This window comes from Aspergillus welwitschiae, assembly GCF_003344945.1.
Source record: "Aspergillus welwitschiae strain CBS 139.54b unplaced genomic scaffold BDQ94scaffold_51, whole genome shotgun sequence".
Classification (NCBI taxonomy): Eukaryota; Fungi; Ascomycota; class Eurotiomycetes; order Eurotiales; family Aspergillaceae; genus Aspergillus; species Aspergillus welwitschiae.
In genome coordinates, this window is record NW_020798745.1 from 120559 (window position 1) to 140175 (window position 19617).

A 19617-nucleotide genomic window follows, 5' to 3' on the forward strand; every position below is an offset into this window, starting at 1 on the left:
CATGCCTCGGACTACCTTACTATCTCATCTAACATTCTCCTACGGAATCCAACGAAGAACAATCCCGCCAATCTCAACCAAATCCTTAGCCTCAAAGACGATATCACACTCAGACGGTCCAACCGGCCGTCGACCAACAACCCTCTCAAATTCCAGAACCACCGGAGGCCCCTCCACAGCAGGCGGATCCGCTCTCATATCAACAACCGTAGTCGCGACAAGCTGCGGCACAAACCCATCATCCATCCTACCATGCGCAGCCTGCGCTCTCGTAACCGGACCACCACCACCACCTTGCCTGAGCTGTTGTGGAAAGTATTTCTCAATGATCAATCTCCTCTGGCCACAGTCAACCACCAGTAACAAAACCAAAAGTACCATTCCTTCAGAGCACCCGATCCACCAATTCACGTCCTGTCGCAATCGATGCAGTGACCCCGATACACCACTCTCGATGACCAACTGGGGCCAGTCTGTAGCATCGTCGGGCCTCAACAGCCCGTTCTTAAGGCCGGTGTCCGCCTCCTTCTGCGACCCTGGTGCCAGCGCCGATGCTGTGTATGTAGCTGATCCTAACGGTTCTCGCTCAACAAGTTCGGTTCTCATGTTGATCGGATTGGTTACTGTCCCGTTGGCGAAAATTAAATAGGCCTTTTCCGAGGCCGGGGTTAGGACCTTGATTAGTAGTGTCGAGATCGTGGGAAAGTAGGTGAATCGGACGATTCTTTGCAGGCGGTGGCGGAGTCTGAATAGGGAGTGGAATGAGGCCGGCGTGACGTCTTTGTAGGTGAGGTATTGGTCGACCGTGTTGGAGGTTTGTGGGTAGAGATCGTCCCAGAGGGATAGGACGGCGCGCTTGCATTCTTGGATTCCGCGATATGGACGCGGTGGGTATTGGGTTGTTAGGGCTAGGGGGGTTGAGTCGGGGAGGAGGAATTGGGTGGTGGACATGATGCTGTTTGGGATAGTATGGTATGATTCAACTGAATGGTTGAAGCTTCTATTATACCGCACATCGGTCCTTTTAAAGTTACTTCTCCGCAGCGAGATCATTGTGATCTAACTTGAAGCTTGCTTGTGCTGTTTAGTATAGACTTTCGGAACTGGGCTTTTCCGGCCTGGGTCGGGGGCTGATTCAAGGTCTATTTTGACCTGGTTGAACTGTTTGTAGCACGATGTTCTATGATGGGAGGGATAATCTACTTCTACTGTACTTAGAGGCTCTCAAATACCTGCACTATTTAGCTTTCCTAGAAAGAGTCAGTATAGAGTATTATACATGTGGGGCCATCAGTACTACTGGGGTAAAAGAAAACCAAAATCTCATAACATTGCTCAAAACTCTCTTTTATGCTTACTGCATGCTCCTAAAAAGAAAGGGTACCACTCCGCCAATCTAGTAGGGATAAAAGCACCATAAACACCACGATAATCAATATCATGCACTCCTATCTACAGATGAAACCCCCCCATCTCATTAACCTCACAAAACCTCCACAACCCCGCCTGCACCGCAGCCTCCCTAACACCCCCCCATTCCTCCTCCCTAACAGCGCGATTAATCTCCTTATACCTGACCTCCCCATCCTCCTCTCCACTCCTCCCTCTCTTCCTCCTCCCCACATACGCATCCGGCCTATACTGTTCCATAACATGCACATACAAATCCCTGGACACATTCTCCGCCAACCACCTCACAATCTCCCTCCCCTCATCTTCCAACCCCGGCATCACCAAATGTCTCAACAACACTCCCTTCTTCGCAATCCCATCAGAGGTAAAACTCAAATCCCCTACCTGCCGATGCATCTCCTTGATACTCTCCTTCGCTGTCTCGACATACTCCTCTGCTTTGAGTAATCGCTTCGCGGTACTCCCCTTCCAGACTTTGAAGTCAGGGAGGTAGATATCCACCAACCCATCCAGCAGATGTAATGAGTCGAGGGAGTCGAAGCTAGATGTGTTATACACAATCGGGATCTTTAATCCCATATCCCTCGCATCGAGAATTGAAAGCACGACTTGCGGGACGACGTGCTCTGGCGTGACGAGGTTAATATTATGCACGTTCCCCACCGTTTGGAGTTTCATGTACCACTCCGCTAGCTCGGTAGGCGTGAGATCATGACCTGCTTTCTTGTGCGCTATATCCTGTCCACACAACTGTCAACCCACATCACTTATCTAAACCTAGGGGCTTGGGGGTGGGGTATACGCACATGGTTCTGACAAAACACACACCGCATATTACACCCGGAGAAAAACACGCTGCCGGAGCCATGGAACCCCTGGATGCAGGGTTCCTCGCCGCGGTGCGGGGCGATGGTGTTCACTTTGGCGGTTTCGGCGCCGATCATGCACATGCCCGTTTCATGGTATCGGTTGACGCCGCAGCGACGCGGGCAGAGGTTGCAGTTTTGGAGGTGGGCGTAGGCGAGGGAGCGCTTTTTGGAGGCGTCGATGGACGAGAGGAGTTGGTAGCGCGGGATGTAGTCGTCCAGGAGGTAGGCCGGGGGGATGCCGAGGTGGCGTTTCGATGTATACAAATATGATATGGGGTTTAAGGGAGGGGGTTTGGAGCGGAGGAAGGGGGATGTGCGGAGGGAGTGTAGTAGAGAGGGCATTTTGGGGATTATACTATTGTCATTACGAGTGTTGATTTGATGGATTGGTTATATGAAGAAGGTTTTGGTGCTTCGATGGAGGATGGAATGCGAATGCTTATCGGCAGCTTATCTCAGCCATGGCGTCATACCTCGGCTGTTGCGCAACAAATGAAAAGAAAGCAATTAGATTGACCAGGTATCAAAGTATCATGTCCAAAGATCACGCATAGTAGTGTACATGCCACAAATATCCACATATATCACCAAAGTATATGTATGAATCCATATCAACACGAAGTAAGCATATTTCCATTCGCCATGCCACCCCTCTTGACAATGAAGCCAGCATAAGCCCGGAGTGAAATAGCGAATCCAAAAGTAGTATCAAATAAGAATGTAAGAAGCCATTGACCGGTCAATGCACCGCCATAAATCACATCTCATCGTCAGCCGTGTTACTGCAAAACTACAGTGCCAGCCCACTGCCATCGCCGCTCCAGCGGTATAGCGCAAGCACTTCGCGTCGGCGCTGCTGCTGCTCCCCAAAGTCCTCTGGGATGCGTCCTCGAACCTGTGCCAGCGCCGATCGCATGACCTTGCGGAATGTCCTCTACATTGTGTTAGCTATTATTACCAAGCTAGGGAGCGAAATAAGAAAACCTACCTGGTACTCCGTGTTCAAGGTCACGACGCACGCTTCATGCGCCCGCACGATCGTCTCGCATGCCCGCACGACACTGGGACTGGCATCGCCCTGCAACTTGTCGGCCGCCAGTAGCAGCAAGAAACTGCCCTGTAGTAGGTAAATCCCGAAAAAGAACGGCATGAAGCTGAGATCCGGGTCGTACTCCAAGATTTCTGCCGCTGCTTCTGCGGCACCGACCGCATGGCTCATGGCCGAGACAAACGACTCCGAGGAGATCCACAGATCATGGTCTTCCAACAGATTCACCGGATCCCATTTTCCCGCGAGCAAAATATGCAGGACATGCATGATATGCGTCCCATAGGCGACGACCATCCTCGTGTGGACGATGGACTCGCTCACCCGCGATCCCACGGTGCTGCTGGAGCGCCCCGAAGGACTCGTGTGATCCAAGTGGGCACCTTCGACGACAGGTTCGTTATCCGTAGCCCCCAGAGTCAAGTTGCTGGTGTAGCGGGCCTCGAATTCCTTCAAGCTGCGCCCATACGTGTCCAGCTGCCGCGTAACGTCCAGTACCTGACGCTCCCATTCCGGGCTATTGCGGAACGCCAGGCCAAAGCGCGGATGATTCTCAGCGTGGTGCAGATCGACGATCCCTCCGAGAATCGTCATCAGCGGTAGAAAGTATCCATACATGCTGTGACCCGTACACTCGACGGGCGGTCCGACCTGGCGGTAGGCAGCCGCTGCAAAGTCGCCGACCTGCCACAGGTCGTCGTTCATCGGCTGCAGCAGCCCGCCACATTCCTTGTCCAGCAGCGTGAGGGGCCGGTTGTAGCACAGCGCCAGGTGCCGATCGGTCGCATATAAGAGCCACCACAGGCGTCGACGCTCCTCACGCTCCTCTTCGGTGACATTAATGCCGGAGCTTCCTGATCCATGACCCAGCGACGTGATGAGGGTCGGAGGATGTCGTTTGTCCGCCTCGCCATCCCCATCTCGCTCTCCATCTTGCCGTGCGTGGGAAACATTGGGTGGCAGCTCACGGCCTAGCTTCAGCTCACGCGCTAGAGACCACGCCGCAGTCCACCAGCGCATGCTGGCCGCCTTGTACTCGCTGGCGGATACTACCGTCGCAAGATGCACATAAGTTGCTACATCATCCACGGCGCCGGTGGCGCTACTTTGCGCGCCCAGCTGATCCATGGAGACCCCAAATCCGCCCAGAGCGACGCCATTAATGACCATATTCGCCGCATAGTTGGGCGACGCTTCTCCGGTAGCAGGACCATGGACCAACGGTCGGAGCAAACCAATGGTCAGTTCTAGCAGTTTCTGGCATACACGCCCCCGAGCCGAGGGCGGCGATGTCAAAAACGCAGCTTCACTCGTCTGTGCGGCTACCCAGAGCATACTCGCCAGGAGACCGGGGCTGCATATTCGGGGTTTTGTCGGGTGGAGGAAAGACTGCTTGCGGAAGATGTAGCCCACCACGTATGGGGACAAGGGAGACAGGTGGGACGAAGAGGAACTAGTGAAGTAAACATCCAAAAGGTCACACGCTAGCGACTGCGGAATAATGGAGGCGATGTGAGGCAGGACCGGCTGCAAAACAGGGTATCGTAAAGTACTGGAAAACGGATGCAAGCTGAAAGAAGGAAAGTTGGCAGGAGATGGCGAGGGAAGAGGGAGCCATCCAGGCGATTGCCCTGGAGGCGAGAGACCAAGAAACGGTGCGGTTGGGTTTTCCGCTGAGCTTCCCAAGCGAAACTGGTTAGCTGGTGAGCCCGGCTCTTGCGGGTTCACTAAAGCGAAGGCGCTCGCGTTGTACCCGGAGCTTAGTCCTTGCGGTGGTAAGACGGACGGGGGTAGCGAACGCAGATCGGATAGGGACATCGCCGGGCGACCGGAATCGTTCATCGTGTTGAAATGATTCAAATGCATCGCATCGATGGTCGTTCCTAGCGAAGGTTGCGAATGCGACGGTGCCGTCTGAGACTCGTGCAGGCCGGATATACCTGCAGTGTTTGCATGCTGCATATGCGATGGCTGTGAGCTCAGATGGTGGCTCTCAAAAGCCGAGTCGTATGTGCCGTTCACGTCTTGTCCTGGCCGGCTGTCTTCAGACGTTCGCTCGCCCATCAGCGACGCGTTGGCCTGCCCGGAATGACCATTCGACCCTTGGGTAGCCGCCGCAGCTGCCGCCGCCAGATCCTTCTTCGACGCTTTTCCACGCTTTTTGCGTTCTCGCGCATACTCGCAGGTCAGTCCGAATTCTGCAGAACAGGTCAGTCAAGCGTCCGCCTATGCATCGCCAGCATCGGAGAAAGAGCGGAAGCCTACCAATGCAATGAGCGCACGGATGCTGCCCGTCGCATTTCGTTCGGAGTTGGTTACACTGGTCACACGCACGGCTGATTCGGCGGCGAACCGGAGCTGAAGACGAGGTTTTGCGGATGGCAGAGCGAGCCTCCACGAGGGGATCTCTTTGCAGAGCGTCCCTAAAACCCGAGCCAGTGCTCTGGTTCTTCTCATTATCAAAGGGTGGTTGATCCTTCGTATGCGACATGGAATTTCGCAAGGAAGTGGAGGTCGCGCCATCGCCGGCACCGCTTCCCGCAGCGTCTCGCGACAGCTGCAATTGTTCCAGGACGTACTGCGAGCCCTCGGCGAGCGTATCCAACCCGACAGTCTGAGACGGCGCCATGCCAGTCGAGTGCGATCCGGAAGAGAAAGGAGAGAAAGGACTGGTGAATTGAGGAATCGAGGGGGTTGACATCCTCACCGGGCGGAACAATCACCCCAGTGGGTCATGAAGACCCCGGTCGTTGGGGGGGGGAAAGGTGAGGTATTCAGACCGCTGGCGAATGGAAGGGCCGTAAGGCCCCAAGCGTGAAAGGGCACTACGCTAGCGGGAAAGGAGATTAAGGCGACACTGGCGCAACAGATCCTAGACGAGGGCCAGGCGATTCAAGACCAGGAGGGCAGGAGGAAAAAGATGATGAAGCAGAGGAGCGGTCGCAAGGAAACCACGGAACGATCAACTCCACGGCATTGCCGATTCAGTCTGCGGGGCAACTAAAACAGGGACTAAAAAACAGGGACCTAGAAGGCAGCAGAAGAGGAGAATGTCAGCCGGAGAAGCGACAAGGCCGACCATGAACTAAGGAGACTAGCAGCAACTAACCAGTTGGGGGGAAGTGGCTTTTTAGTGTCGGAGGGCAGGTCCGGGGAAGGTGAAGAACCCACGAGAAAGAGTGACTGGACTGACTAGCTTTCTTTTCTCTCTCACACTCACACCACAGACACCACGGTCGGGTCAGACCATCAGACAGTGAGAACAAGGATTGTAGTTGGTAGCAGACCCTCACGCATGCTGTTGGAGAGAAGCTGACGAGGGAGGAGGGGGAGGGGAAAAAAAGACACAGCCTGGCGAGGCAAAGAAAAAAGAAGGATTGGGGATGCAGAATTGCAGGGGAAAAAGGCGGGGAAGCCAGACGGAGACCAACCAAGCCCGGGGCTCTCTCCGGATCGTCAGGTCAATGCCATCGTGGCCCATCATGCAATCCCACTCAGGGTGACCAGACACGGTGGACTATTTTCCTGCATGGTTTCATGGGCCATGCTGTCCTTGCGCCAATGACAAGGCGGATCGGATAGATGGGGAGGAGGGGGAAGAGCGAGAAGCAAACAGCAGGCAAGCCAGAGCAAGCAGACAGGCAATCGTTGGCTCTCCGCACTCACCAAACTACTAAAACTCTCCTCCAGACTCTCGGCCCATGCAGGGTTGGCTCCCCAAAAGGCAAATTAATTCTACGGCCTGCAGGTCAGCTTATCTCCGACTCTCACGCGGCCTGTGCCCAATGGGAGGTTTTACGCTGCTCACAAGGTCACATTATTTATTCACTTCAATGCATTTCACTTCATATATACAATGTGGTTAAAGAAACGTTCCATCCCGAATATATACACCAGTCCCCTTTTATGCCAACACAATGATATCACACACAACTTGAAACAAAGACTGTACACGTTCATTCATGCATTTCCAAACCCATGCAGTATAGCCATGCTAGAAAACAACCAGAACCAGTATTAAAAAAGAGGGGATCCCAGCCGGGTCGATTTTGCCACCCAAAACTGAGACCACCAGAAGATCAATAAATGTACAAGAGGCGATGACATCCGGAGAAGGATCAGGACAGGACACGGTCCTACCGAGATCAAGCTCCATGCCAAAGCGCCATAAGCAGAGACAGCCGTGGCCCGCGCGAACTGACCCCGGCCTAGGCAAATGCGCCCGAGCGTTCCAGGGCGTTCCCGCCTTAACAGAAGAAGTACTTGCTGTCGCGGATCCGCGTCACGTCCCAAGTACCTTTGGTCGGGACGGCACGGAACCGCAACGGGAGCCAAATATGCACATACGATTTTTTGGCCTGCTTGCGCTTGCTCGGTGCCGACTCTTCCGTAGGCATCTCCTCGTGGGGATCCGCCTTCGCCCCGAGGACATTGTCGAAGCCCTGGAAGAGGGTCTCGATGGCCGGATCCGTAGGGTCAGCCTCCATCCCGGAGATCTTGCGCTCCGCAGCCGCCAGGTCTTCCGGCACGTGGCCGACCGCGGTCTCTCCCAGAGAACTGGCGATCGCCAGATCCTCGTCGCTTCCAAATTGCTCGAAAATGCTAGCCGGGGTCACCATGGCACGTCCCTGAGCCTGCAGCTCTGGGTCCTCTGCCTGCAAGAGCTTCTGTCGCTTGTGCTCCTCGAGCAGCTCCTGCACCTTGGTGGCCTTCTGAGAAGCCTTCGATCCCTTCCGCAGGGCCTTGATTTTCTGTCCCAGGGCACTGCTGGCGTCCACCTTGGCGAGGAAGAGATTCTTGCTGTACCGGACTTCGAACTCCGCGGCCAACCGCTTCACCACGTCGTCCGAGTGCATGCGCACGAACGCCTCACGAAGGAGCTGATTCATCGAATCGATGTCACAGGCGTGTGTCCAGAATGAATCGTGGACGGCGGAGAACTGAAGCCCGGCGCGGTGGCATGCGATCGCAGACAGCATCATGTGGGTGGCATCGAGGGAGTGGATAAAGTTAGGAGGGAAGGCTTGCAGCTGCTTACGCTTAGAGACCACATCACCCGAGCTGCCATCAACAATGCTCAGATCCTGGAGTGTAGTGTAGATACGGCGCGCCTTGCGAACCCGGTAGGGCTGGACGACAGGCAAGCCAAGAGGAGTGGTCCAAATCACCGTAGACCGGAACTTCTTCGTCGGGTCCTCCATCTGCTTCGCATCCTCGGGGTTCATAGCCTCCTTGGCAATTTGCTCGATCTGTTCCGGAGCCAGCGACTGGGTGATACGACTGGCGCAGTCACCCAGCCAGTACTGGATATCGTGGGCACCGTTGAACATGGTGCCCAAAGCCTCGAAGACTTTCCGTGCGATGTAGATGGCTCCCTGATGTTTCTGGTCCTGGGTGAGTTCGGGATAGTGATCGATAAGCTGCTTGCGGACCTGCTTCATGGCTCCCATGAAGGTCACACCGTACACGTTCGTCATGACGGTCTGCTTCACCACCTTTCTAGTGATTTTGCCGTCCAAGTATTTGGCTACGCTGTGGCCCTGCGCGGCTTCCCGAGCAACTGCTTCCTTGACGAACTCGGCGACACCAGTATACACATCCGACGGGCGGTCGGACGGCTCGAGGTTGACTTGCTGAGCACCGATCTTATCACCACCCAGTGCAGCATAGTGCTGCAATCCGTTACACGAGCCATCCTGATGGACGGGAAGGCGTGATGCAAATTGAGTGGGATCCGGGTGCTGGAGCGCGTTCCTCAACTCACAGCAGGCAGCCAAGCATTGCCACGGATCATCGGCTTTCAGCCACCAACGCCTGCCATGAAGACCGTTGTTGGCAGAGTCAAGCACATCGTCCAGATGATCCATGGTGAACTTCTCACGTTCAGAGAGACTAGCCTTGTCGAATCCAGACAGGTTAGCAATCTGGACTTTCAGCCACCTCAGTCCACTCTCTCCGAGCGGCTTGGCTTGGCTGAACAAGAGCAGACCTCTCGCATTGTCTGCACCCATCTGGTTGAGATAAGGCGGAAGGGGATAGGCACGTCCACGGAAATCCAAGTTGTGCGGTAGATAGAATGTCTCGTTGCGGTACGCCCGAGCCACCTCCATTTGGAAGTTCTGGAAACAACGCTGGGAGTGGAAACCGGCTCTGCGATTTTCAATCTCCCGCATGTCATTGTCCCATTTCTTCTCAGCTTCGTAGCCCTCCTCTGGGGATGGTTTAGGAGGATGAGGCAATTCGGGCTCCAAGGGGGCGAGATCGGCGACAGGTTCTCCGGAGTTCCAAGCCTCGAGCATGACCTTGAAAACGTCTTCGTTGATAACCCACCCGGTGTTACCGAGAATATCCAGTCCCTGGCGGATTTGCTCAAGCCCATTGTTCTCCAAGGCTGCCTTGACGTAAGCGGGTTGCAATGTTTCACCAGGAGTCGTACGAATCAGGTTGCTCTTGTAAACGTGATATCCACCATCTGATACACCCTTCCACGGTCTAGGCTTGCTCAACATGGGCAAATGGCGACCCAAGAGATCAGAAGTGGGCTCTTTGGTGACTATCTTGACAATTTCAGGGTGCAAATGGATGAAACCAGCACGTCTACCCCAGTTGATTTGGTAGGCATGCTGGAATGCAGGCTGCATGGAAATCTCGGGCTTCTTCGTTTCCGGGTTGTCGATTTTCACAGGAGCCTTGGCGACTTCGAAAAGGAAACTCATCAAGGCAGCACCAACCTTGGCCTTCACACGAGCTGACCAAGCAACGGCAGGGTCATCCTGCTCCAGGTTTCTGACAATTGTGTGCCATTTTGCCCGACCGTCTTTTTGTTTGCGAAGCGAGAGGGTTTGCTTAACGGCTCTCAGCCGTGCGGCATCCGCTGCGGATTCTTTCTTGAGAGTGAGTTCAGCGAGAAATTCGTCGTGGAGTTCAGAGCCAATCCCAGTAGCGATTGAAGCGAGCTTCAGGCCCGAGTCCATACCGCCCCGTCCAAAAGATGACAGCACGCTAAGGATGGTGAGTGCGGCCAACTTGTCCGAATCAACGCAACGCAAGAAGACACCGTATTCGCAACGCTCAGTATCCTCCAACGTCCGAGGGGGCTTGGCCTCGGATTGTTCCACAAGCTTGAGCTCCGCCTCGATTCTGGAAACTAGATCGGTGTGCCATTGGTTGATGATACTGCCCAAACGCTTCTCGCTTCCAGTAGTGTTAAGGCCGGCCTTCTGTCGGTCGATAGTCTCTTGTCTCCAGCGGTTAAGGGCGGCCTGGATAGAATTGGCTTCAAGCTGTTTTTGTCTGGATAGGTTGTACATTTCTCGGGACTCCGCCTCTGCGTATTCACCTTCTGCGGGGGCGGCTACTTTCGAAGCGCCGTTGAAAAGCGAAAGCGACTCCTTCAAGGAAGAGAGACCGAGACCCTTCTGTTCGACAGCCTTGACCTCGGGCAAATCGGATGAATCCGCAAGGGGATCTTCGGTAACAGCGTTGTTATCCAAGCTACCCATTGAAACGCGCTGAATATCGGAGGAACAAATCTATTCGACGCTGTGATCAGTAAATGCGATCAAATGTAGATAGTAGAATGCATTGAAACTCACCTCTGATAGCTCGCCAACTTCCAGTTCAGAGAGAACAGGAGCAGCCAGAACTTCTTCCTCAAGAGACGCATTCTTCGCAAATTCCCAGTATCTGCGGACTGCTCTATCGCGCTTAGTGCCGTGGAACATACGCAGGGCCATCCGAATCATAACTGCATAGGTCGTCGCGTCGGGAACCACACCAGAGGCGGGCAGGTCAACCTCGAAGAATTTTTGCATGGGCAAAACAAGGTTGTGCTGCCTTGTCAAGATCATCTGCGAGACCATTCCCTCGAGATAGCGATTGTGAAGGGCCAGGTACTTAGGAGAAGCAGGCGGGTAGCATCCTCTAAGCCGGGAAAGAAGAATAGCAGCACGGTCGTAGCGGTGGAGTCTCAAGGAGAGGTCGAAGTTTGCCAGCATTTCTTCTTCATCACCGCCAAGACCCTTCACTCTCCGCAACACCTTGGGTTTTGTTTGTAGGGCATCATCCACGATGACCAGAGACGAGGGATCGAATTCATGGGCGAGAGGAGAGAAGAACGAGGACAAATGGTGATCGAAGTACTGCTCGGGGTTATACGCTGGGGTTTCGAAAGATCCATACGACCCTTGGTCAATGGCGGACTGGTCGGCGGCAGTGGCGAGGCTTCGACTCGACTGGAAAGACGGCCGGCGAGGACGTTCCTGGGGAGTGTTCGCAATTGTGTTTGTAAGAGCGGAGGGTCGACTCGACTGAGAATGAAGTCTCAGTGTTGCAGGCGAAGGCAACACCGAGCGCCCCTTTGCAAGGCGCAGACGAGCGAAGGCATTTTTCTGAAGAGCAACACGGGACAACATGATACACGAACACCGCTAGACGCGATGCTGGACAATTAGAGGTATATCGCTGATTATTTGCAATTATAAAGAAGGGAGATGATTAGATGCAGAACAAAACAGGGCGTCTAAAAACTATAGAAGAGAAGGGAATCGGAAATAGATGCAGGATGGATGCAAATGACCCAGAATAAAAAGCTGTCAGATGGTGCACATCTATCCAATCTGACAAGCCGTCCTGCAGCCCTTCAACGACCGAGGAAGGGAACAAAAGAGAGAAAGGAAAGGGAGGATGGGGGAGAATGGGGAGGAGAGAAAAGAGAAAAAGGCGTGAAGGCGAGAACTGCGAAACGGGATCTCCAGTCGAGACGGAGACTTCGGCGGACGGAAGTAAAAATTGGTCCACCGCCCGATTGAGCGATAAGGCACGTGAGCGGCACGTGATGTTCTGGAAGATCGCCGGTGTTTTCCCACGCGCTCATTGGCTGGAGGCTCTCCGTATGTTTTCTTCCATTGATTTCGTCCAGCAGCGATGATCTCGATGGCAAATGGAACAGGCCCATCGAAGCAATGCGTAGAACATTGAGCTGTTCAGGAGCTGTATGCTTCGCTATATTTTCGCTCCGCCTGAGAAATATGGTTGTCCGACTCCCCTAAAGTCTATTCTCCACCACGCAAACTTAGCCGTGAGGTACTACAGCCTACTGCCTTTCTACTATGTATACGCCCTTTTGCTTCCAAGCTTATGTGCAAGTCATTCAGCATTCGTCATATTGCATATCGTATAACCCCAGCCAATGCAGCTAAATCACCCTTGCTCCGTTGTCCCCTGAGCAGATTGCTGTTCCTCCCGCTGCTTCATCCGGTTCTGTTTCATAGCCCAACCCGTCATCTCCGGTCGTGCAGGATCAATCCGCGGCGCACTCATCGTATCCAGATAACTTTCACTATCAATCGCCGACTGCAGCTGCGGCAGACTATCCACATCCTGATGCATCATGTAGTTTTCGTACAATTGCCACGATTCCTCAGTCTGCGAAACAAAACACATACACATTAGCAAAACATTCCCTTGAGCCTAAGGAATCCAACAGCATAACACTCACCTCAGCATCAACCCACTCATAATCCTTCCACTTCTCATCCTGCATCTTCTTCAAAAGATCCAGATTGCCCGCAACCTGCGCCGCCTCTCCATCCTCCGCGGCCTTGATCTTTACATCAATAGCCCTAGCCTCGCTCTCGCCGGGACGATCCTCCTCGCCTTCCTTCCTCGCCTTCCCCTTGCCCTTAGTCGGCATCTCATCCAAAGCATCCAAATGATGAAGTTGCGGGTGTAGCTGTACAACAGCCGAAACAGGCGAAAGATGCAATTTGTCTGTTCCCACCAAAATCACACACATTAGCCCTTTTCCCCCGACTCCAACAACCAACAAAGAGAAGGGAAGGGAAAAACTCACCCCCCCTAAAAGCCGCCAACATGTAAACCGGATCCCCATCCTCGGGACTCTTAATCCGCCCTCCCAGAGTTTGCACCCTCATCAACGACGCCGTCTCACTCTTCGCATCCGCCGCTTCCTCCATCTTCACCTTCGCCGGCGCTCCACCGCCAGCACCACCGGAACTAAACCCACCTGCCATACCGAACGCGCCGCCTTCGCGCGCACTCCGACTCTTCTTCAATGCATCACCGTAGCGCAATCCCTTGCTGACATCGTAATTCACCCGCGTGTTGATGGGGACGTCGACTTCCACAAGACCCGTCTTGGGTTTCAGGCGGAAGGAGGTGGGTTTTTGGCCGTGGCGGTCGTCGTAGGAGGAGCCGGCAGGTCGGTCGAGGTATTGCAGGACGTAGCGGGAGATTTCTGAGTCGGTGAGGCAGATGTCGTAGGAGGCGATGACGGGGTCGTCGGAGGGGTCCATGGTGGGTAGATTGGGGTGGGGGTTTGATTATAAGGATGTGTTCATGGGTTGAGGGATCGTGGGAGAATGATTAGAAAATTTGGGGTATAATGAATGGGAGTAGACGCAGCAATGGCTGTGTGCTTTGCGGGGTGTCGGCTTTTTTGCAACTTTTTCTTTGCTTTATCGGAGGCGGAGGAGGTTTGATAAGCTGCCCGCTTGCAGAATCGATGGGTTTACACCGCCTTCTTGTTTGGAAGGTAGATCTATAAGTTGGAACAATGAGTAGATGGTTTTGATCTAACATGGATTATTGATTTATGTGACGCTATGTGCGCCAAATAGTGGCTGTTTACCAAGTAGAAAATCGGAAAAGTGTACATTTTACAATCACAGCTATGAATGCAGATGCGACAATAATTTGGTCATCAACAGTATGTACAGAACAGCTGTATCGTCGTAAAACTCATGAAACTTCTTGATGTATAACAGTAACACATGAATGCCGACTATCCAAAGGCATTTATTTTGGGATATCTCCAACGTCTACTCCTCCTCGTCGTCGTCTTCAGCAACCTATAGCAGTTTGTTAGTGGTGCGTCAAAGGGGACAAATAGCAGAAAGGGTCAACATACTCCTTCGTGGAAGTTCTGTCCGTCGGTGGTCGCCTTGATGACACCCGCACGGATACACCAATCTCCGAATCTCTCAGGGGTCTCGCCATCAGTGTTACGCTCCTGGGAGTACCGCTTGAGGAGACCCTTCATAATCTCGAGGATCTCATCTTCCTTGATCGAAGAGCGGTAAAGCTTGTTCAAACGCTGGCCGTGGTAGCCACCACCGAGGTACATGTTGTACGCACCGTAGGCCTTACCAACGAAAGCAACCTCAGCAAGCCAAGGTCTGGCACAGCCGTTGGGGCAACCAGTCATACGCATGACGATGCTGTCGCTAGCCAAGCCTACCTCCTCAAGAGTAGACTCCAGCTTGGAGATCAGGACCGGCAGGTAACGCTCGGACTCAGCCATGGCAAGACCACAGGTGGGGAAGGCAACACAAGCAGATGAAGAGAGACGCAGACCGCTGAAAGAGGTGTTGTCAAGCTTGTACTGAGCCATCAGCTCCTTGATGGCGGGAAGGTCTGCATCCTCGATGTTGGACAGGATCAAGTGCTGGTTACCGGTAAGACGGAACTCGCCCTTGTCGAGCTTGGCAAGCTCACGCAGACCAGTGCGCATCTTGAAGTCAGCGGTATCCTCAATACGTCCGTTCTCGATGAAGAACGTGAAGTGGTTGAGACCCTTCTCGTCCTTCAGCCAGCCAAAAGTATCGACGTTCGAAACGAACTTGAAGGGACGGGGCTCGGCAAAGCGCAGGCCTTCGGGAAGAAGAGCCTCGACCTTCTCCTTGTAGGCAGCCACGCCCATGTCATCGATGGTGTACTTTAGACGAGCGTGCTTGCGGTTCTTACGGTCACCATGGTCGCGCTGAACCAGCATGATCTTCTCACAGACAATGTGGGCCTGGTCAGCAGGGACGTAACCGAACATGCGTCCCGTCTGAGGATAGGTCTTCTTGTTGTTGTGAGTCGCACCCATACCACCACCAGCAGTGATGTTGAAACCTTCCAAGTGTCCATCGGCGCCCTTGATAGCAATCAGACCAATATCATGTGCGTAGACATCGGTATCGTTGTGGGGAGGAATGGCAATGGTGATCTTGAATTTACGGGGAAGGTAAGTGGGACCGTAAAGCGGCTCATGGTCAACAACAGCGTCGCCCGCAACCTGGACCTTCTTGTCGTCCTCATCCTTCAACCAGATCTCATGGTAGGCAGTAGTCGCAGGAAGCAAGTGATCACTGATCTTCTGGGCGACGGCGTGCGTCTCGCGGTGGAAGTAAGAAAGCTCAGGGAGGGAACTGCACATGACGTTACGGTTGACATCACCGCAAGCAGCGATGGTGGTCATGAGCGACTTGTTGATAGCGCGCATGGCGCCGCGGAGCTTGCGCTTGATAACACCGTGGAACTGGAAGGTCTGTCTGGTAGTCAACTTCATGGTCTCGTTACCATGAGAGCTACTGATAGCATCCATCTGAAGCCACTGGAGGGGAGTGGCTACACCACCGGGCAGTCGACAACGGATCATGAAGCTGTAAGCAGGCTCAAGACCCTGGGCCTTGCGCTCGTCACGGACATCACGGTCATCCTGCATGTAAGTACCGTGGAACTTGGTGAGCTGCTGGTCACTGGCGGAGATAGCACCAGTGGTTTCATCCAGCAGTCCCTCGGCGATCGTACCACGCAGGTAGTTGGACTGGATCTTGATATCCTCGTTGGTCAACGGCGCAGGCTCCTCCGGCAGACCCTCGACCTTGTCCACACCCAGAGCCTGCCAGAGACGAGGCTCCCACTCGGAGTAGCCGGTCTGGAAGGCATCGGGATCTTGGTCATCACCAAGACCAATGTCGGTCAGCTTGCGTCCACCAAGGAAGGCGATACGAGCATCAAGGTCCTTGGCGGGCTTGTTGTAGTAGATTCTGTCTTCCTTGCGCGGCCAGTAGTGGCTGTCACCAAGACCGAAAACGGAGTAGTTGATGGAAGACAGATCCAAATCACCGGTGTTCTTCACGAACTCCCACAGGCCACGGCCATTCTGGGGGAATTCACCCTGACCGGCGGTACTGGAGATGAAGACCACGTTTTCTTCGGTGGCGAGGTCATCAAGAGGATAGTCATCCATGGCCATGACCATGGTCTTCAGACCTCTGGCACGACCACGGTTGCCGAGTCGTTTCGCCAGAGTCGCGGCGTTGCCGTTGTCAGAGGCGAAGAGAATGGTCAGAGGAGCACCAAAGAGACCCTCAAGGAGCTTCTCATAAGAGTCCTTGGCCTGGCGCTTCTGAAGAGAGCGGACCTCAGTTCCGTAGGACTCAGAAAGCACAGCTGAGTACTTTGGGTGACGGTTCATGAGCTGGGTAAGCTGGTTGTCCCTCCGAAGGAACTCTTCAAGTTCGCGCCTGATCCGGTCCGAATCCAGAGAGAACTTAGGTTCGTCGTTCTCATCGTTGCCGGGGTTCCAGCGGTACAGCGGCCAGTAACCAAGGTCAACAGCCTTCTTGGTCTCCTGAAGCACGGTCAAAGCAGAGTCGTTCTCCTGGTTGTAGGGAAGGTAGGCAACAACGACGGAGGGACCCTTGAACTTCTCGGCCTCAGCCATAGCCTGGAGAACCTGAGTGTACGAGCCATAGACGGCGACGGAGGCAACATAGGCGTTGCCAAAGTTCATGGCATACAGACCAATGTCCTTCTTTCTGCGAGTGGGGTCCGCGGCGGCGCGCTCGGAGTAAGGCTGCGAATCAATGACGAGCATGTTGACGTTGGCTCCAGAGGCAAGAACGTGGTGAACACCGGAGTTGCCGAGATCATAAGCCCAGGCGTCAGAGCCAATGAGCCACAAAGACTCATCGTAGAACAGCTTCTTGGACTGCAAGAGCTGTCTGGCAAGCTGAGAACCGTCGTTGGAGAGGCGGGCAATGACATCGGGTGCCAGCTTGTTGGCCTTGGAGGCATCGGCAGCACTGAGGGCCCAGTTGGAGAGCCATGTCCTGGGGACATCAGTGGCGAAGCTGGTGGACTTGGATGCCTCCTCGACTTCGCGGATAAAGCGCTGGCGGTGCTCCAGCCTAGCGATCAGCGCACCGAATCCGTATTCAGGGCTGGCAGCAATGGTGGAGGAGATTCCGGCATGCTTCGAGCCCAGCTGGTTGGCGATGTGCAGGCGTTCACCGAAGAGCTGGTTGAGAATCTTGAGGTAGGCGTTCTCAACATGGGGCTGCTCGAGAGAAGTCTCAATGGACGGGACCTTCGAGGTTCCGATCTCGAGGTTCTGAATAGGGGACGGAGAGCTCAGGTTCTGCACAATGCCACGAAGAGCCTGAACGGCAGTGGAGGGCTCAACATATCCCAATCTGTATCCCACAATCTTGGGGGTGGCCTGACCAGCAGCCGGGGACAGACTGGAAAGAAGATCCATGAACGCCGGTCCCCACTTCGTAGTCTTGCGGACCTGCTCCAGCACGGCGATCTTCTCAATCGAGCTCGGGATAGATTCGACAATCTGGCCGCCAACCCAGGGACGGTACAACCGCGCAGTGATCAAGCCAACATTTCCAAGCTCACCGGAAGCCTCCTCCTTGCCCAGAACGTCCACAAACACGCCAGTTGAGCCGAAAACGAAGATGGCCGACTTGGCATCGGAGGGACCAGTATACTCGATCGCGCGGTAGTTGCGTCCGGTGGTCTCCGACAACACATTCCATATTTGAGAAGTCCATTCAAAAATGTCTGTAGCACTGACGGGCCGAGTGGCCGAGGCATCGATGGTAGTAGCAGCGGAGCTAGTCGCACGGCTATCGACGCTGCTGTCCCTCTGAGAAGAGCCAACAGACGAGGTGTCAACACTGACATTGGAAGGGGTCTGAGTAGCCTGGGCAGGGGTGGAAGAACCCTCGGCCTGACCGGTGGCACTGTCCACATCCTCAGTCACTGTAGCGACCCGTCCAGAGTCAGTGTACAGCGTCTGGGCACCCAGGCCAGACGTATGTGTCACAGAGCTTCCGCCCAAGTTGAGAACAGAGCGAAGAACCTCGGTATCTTCCTCGGCAATGGCATCATCGCGAGCGGAATTGGCAGGGTCGAAGAAGTGGATGACACCTTTGCCGGACTTGCGGGACAACGCATGAGCGGTGATAGCGATATCCTGGGCCTCCTGGAGCGTCTCGGAATGCAAGAAAGTGAACCCGCATTGCCTGATAGAGCTGATCACGGAGTAGTCTGGGAAGGGGTAGGGCTCCAGAGCGACATGGATGACGACAGGGGTGTTCGCCAAACGGTAGAGGTGAGGGATGGAAGAGAGCAGAGTGGAAGAGGTGGTCACAACAGACACGGTGTTTCCTGTTTGCAGAGGGTGAAAAGCGGAGAGGAGGGGATCTTCGTTATAGCGAACAGCCACCACCTGTGCAGGAGTTAGATTTGCCCTCATACAGTCCAGTTATGCGAGGCTCAGTGTGACTCACGTCAGTGACACCGCGTGGCAGAATGCTACGAGCATTGCTGGCCTTCAGGGTCTTGAGAGTCTTGGAGAACCAAGAATCGGCCTGCAATGACGGTTGAACGGAGAGAACGACATCGCTGGCCAAGTAAGCGACTCTCGCCACTGGAAGCATGAGAAGGATGGTTAGCACTCAAGAACCGGACAATTAATGATTCCTTTTGAATGATAGAGATCTAATCACACAAAGCGAGGAACCAGAGGAACACCATACCTGCTTCACCCGCAGTCGAAACGGACGCCATATTGACAATTGCTGGCTGCGCAGCGAAAAGCGCAGGAAGTGGGATGGCAGAGAGAAATGGATATCACCGCATACGGTGACTCCCCACTCAATTCGGGTTCAATAGATGAGGATGATGGGGTAGGAGAAGGAGAGAAAGAAGGAGAGGAGAAGAGGAATGACTCCAGCTAAAGACAGGGGAAATTTTAGCTTCACACTCAGCCCGTCTTTCCCTAATTTTTCTACAAAACTCCGTGCAACGACGAGCAATGGTTCTGCTCCTCATAGACTTTTGGGGCCCTTCTCCGCCATCGGGGTTGGATTAGCCCGACGCTGATTGGATTGCGATCACGACATCGATGCAAACAGCCGCTGAACAGCCTTGCAAACACCCCCAATCAGGTCAAGTGCGGGGGCCTCGTGACTGGCTCTCGAGCACGTCACCCCATTGATGCCTCGTGCATCAGGCACTTATCGGCTTTTGCTCTGAATGCCGGCGGATTTCAAAGCACGAACTACTTACTAGTACAACTAGTACAACACAACATCAAAAATGATTCACAGACAAAAGATATGAAACGTTGTATTGCATTGTTCTTGTATGGATTAAGTAGTAGTATTGTTCTCCAGTCATACACATTGGTACCATCCTCTA

General features: G+C 54.0%; 5 protein-coding genes across 5 annotated transcripts; all 5 read right to left on the reverse strand.

Moving 5' to 3' along the window:
* Window positions 1-39: 39 nt before the first annotated feature.
* Window positions 40-2624, reverse strand: BDQ94DRAFT_184182 (putative pyruvate formate lyase activating enzyme; the record flags this gene model as incomplete). Its single annotated transcript, XM_026774583.1, has 3 exons — window positions 40-855; window positions 1624-2151; window positions 2220-2624. 3 exons carry the CDS (start codon window positions 2622-2624, stop codon window positions 40-42), a joined length of 1749 nt encoding a protein of 582 aa, XP_026620933.1.
* A 151-nt stretch (window positions 2625-2775) lies between these two features.
* xlnR (putative C6 transcription factor) lies at window positions 2776-6253 on the reverse strand. Its single transcript, XM_026768079.1, has 3 exons — window positions 5596-6253; window positions 3271-5528; window positions 2776-3216 (listed from the first exon to the last, which is right to left on the reverse strand). The coding sequence occupies exons 1-3, from the start codon at window positions 6029-6031 to the stop codon at window positions 3073-3075; spliced, it is 2838 nt and encodes a 945-aa protein (XP_026620934.1). The 5' UTR covers window positions 6032-6253; the 3' UTR covers window positions 2776-3072.
* Window positions 6254-7062: 809 nt separating this feature from the next.
* BDQ94DRAFT_153085 (DNA-directed RNA polymerase) lies at window positions 7063-12078 on the reverse strand. The gene is made up of 2 exons (XM_026768080.1): window positions 10926-12078; window positions 7063-10862 (listed from the first exon to the last, which is right to left on the reverse strand). Exons 1-2 carry the CDS (start codon window positions 11742-11744, stop codon window positions 7578-7580), a joined length of 4104 nt encoding a protein of 1367 aa, XP_026620935.1. The 5' UTR covers window positions 11745-12078; the 3' UTR covers window positions 7063-7577.
* A 318-nt stretch (window positions 12079-12396) lies between these two features.
* Window positions 12397-13826, reverse strand: BDQ94DRAFT_153088 (uncharacterized protein). The gene is made up of 3 exons (XM_026768081.1): window positions 13184-13826; window positions 12830-13101; window positions 12397-12756 (listed from the first exon to the last, which is right to left on the reverse strand). The coding sequence occupies exons 1-3, from the start codon at window positions 13644-13646 to the stop codon at window positions 12532-12534; spliced, it is 960 nt and encodes a 319-aa protein (XP_026620936.1). The 5' UTR covers window positions 13647-13826; the 3' UTR covers window positions 12397-12531.
* A 158-nt stretch (window positions 13827-13984) lies between these two features.
* BDQ94DRAFT_108435 (sulfite reductase (NADPH) subunit beta) lies at window positions 13985-19216 on the reverse strand. Its single transcript, XM_026763518.1, has 4 exons — window positions 18954-19216; window positions 18705-18844; window positions 14261-18643; window positions 13985-14201 (listed from the first exon to the last, which is right to left on the reverse strand). The coding sequence occupies exons 1-4, from the start codon at window positions 18982-18984 to the stop codon at window positions 14172-14174; spliced, it is 4584 nt and encodes a 1527-aa protein (XP_026620937.1). The 5' UTR covers window positions 18985-19216; the 3' UTR covers window positions 13985-14171.
* Between the last annotated feature and the right edge of the window lie 401 nt (window positions 19217-19617).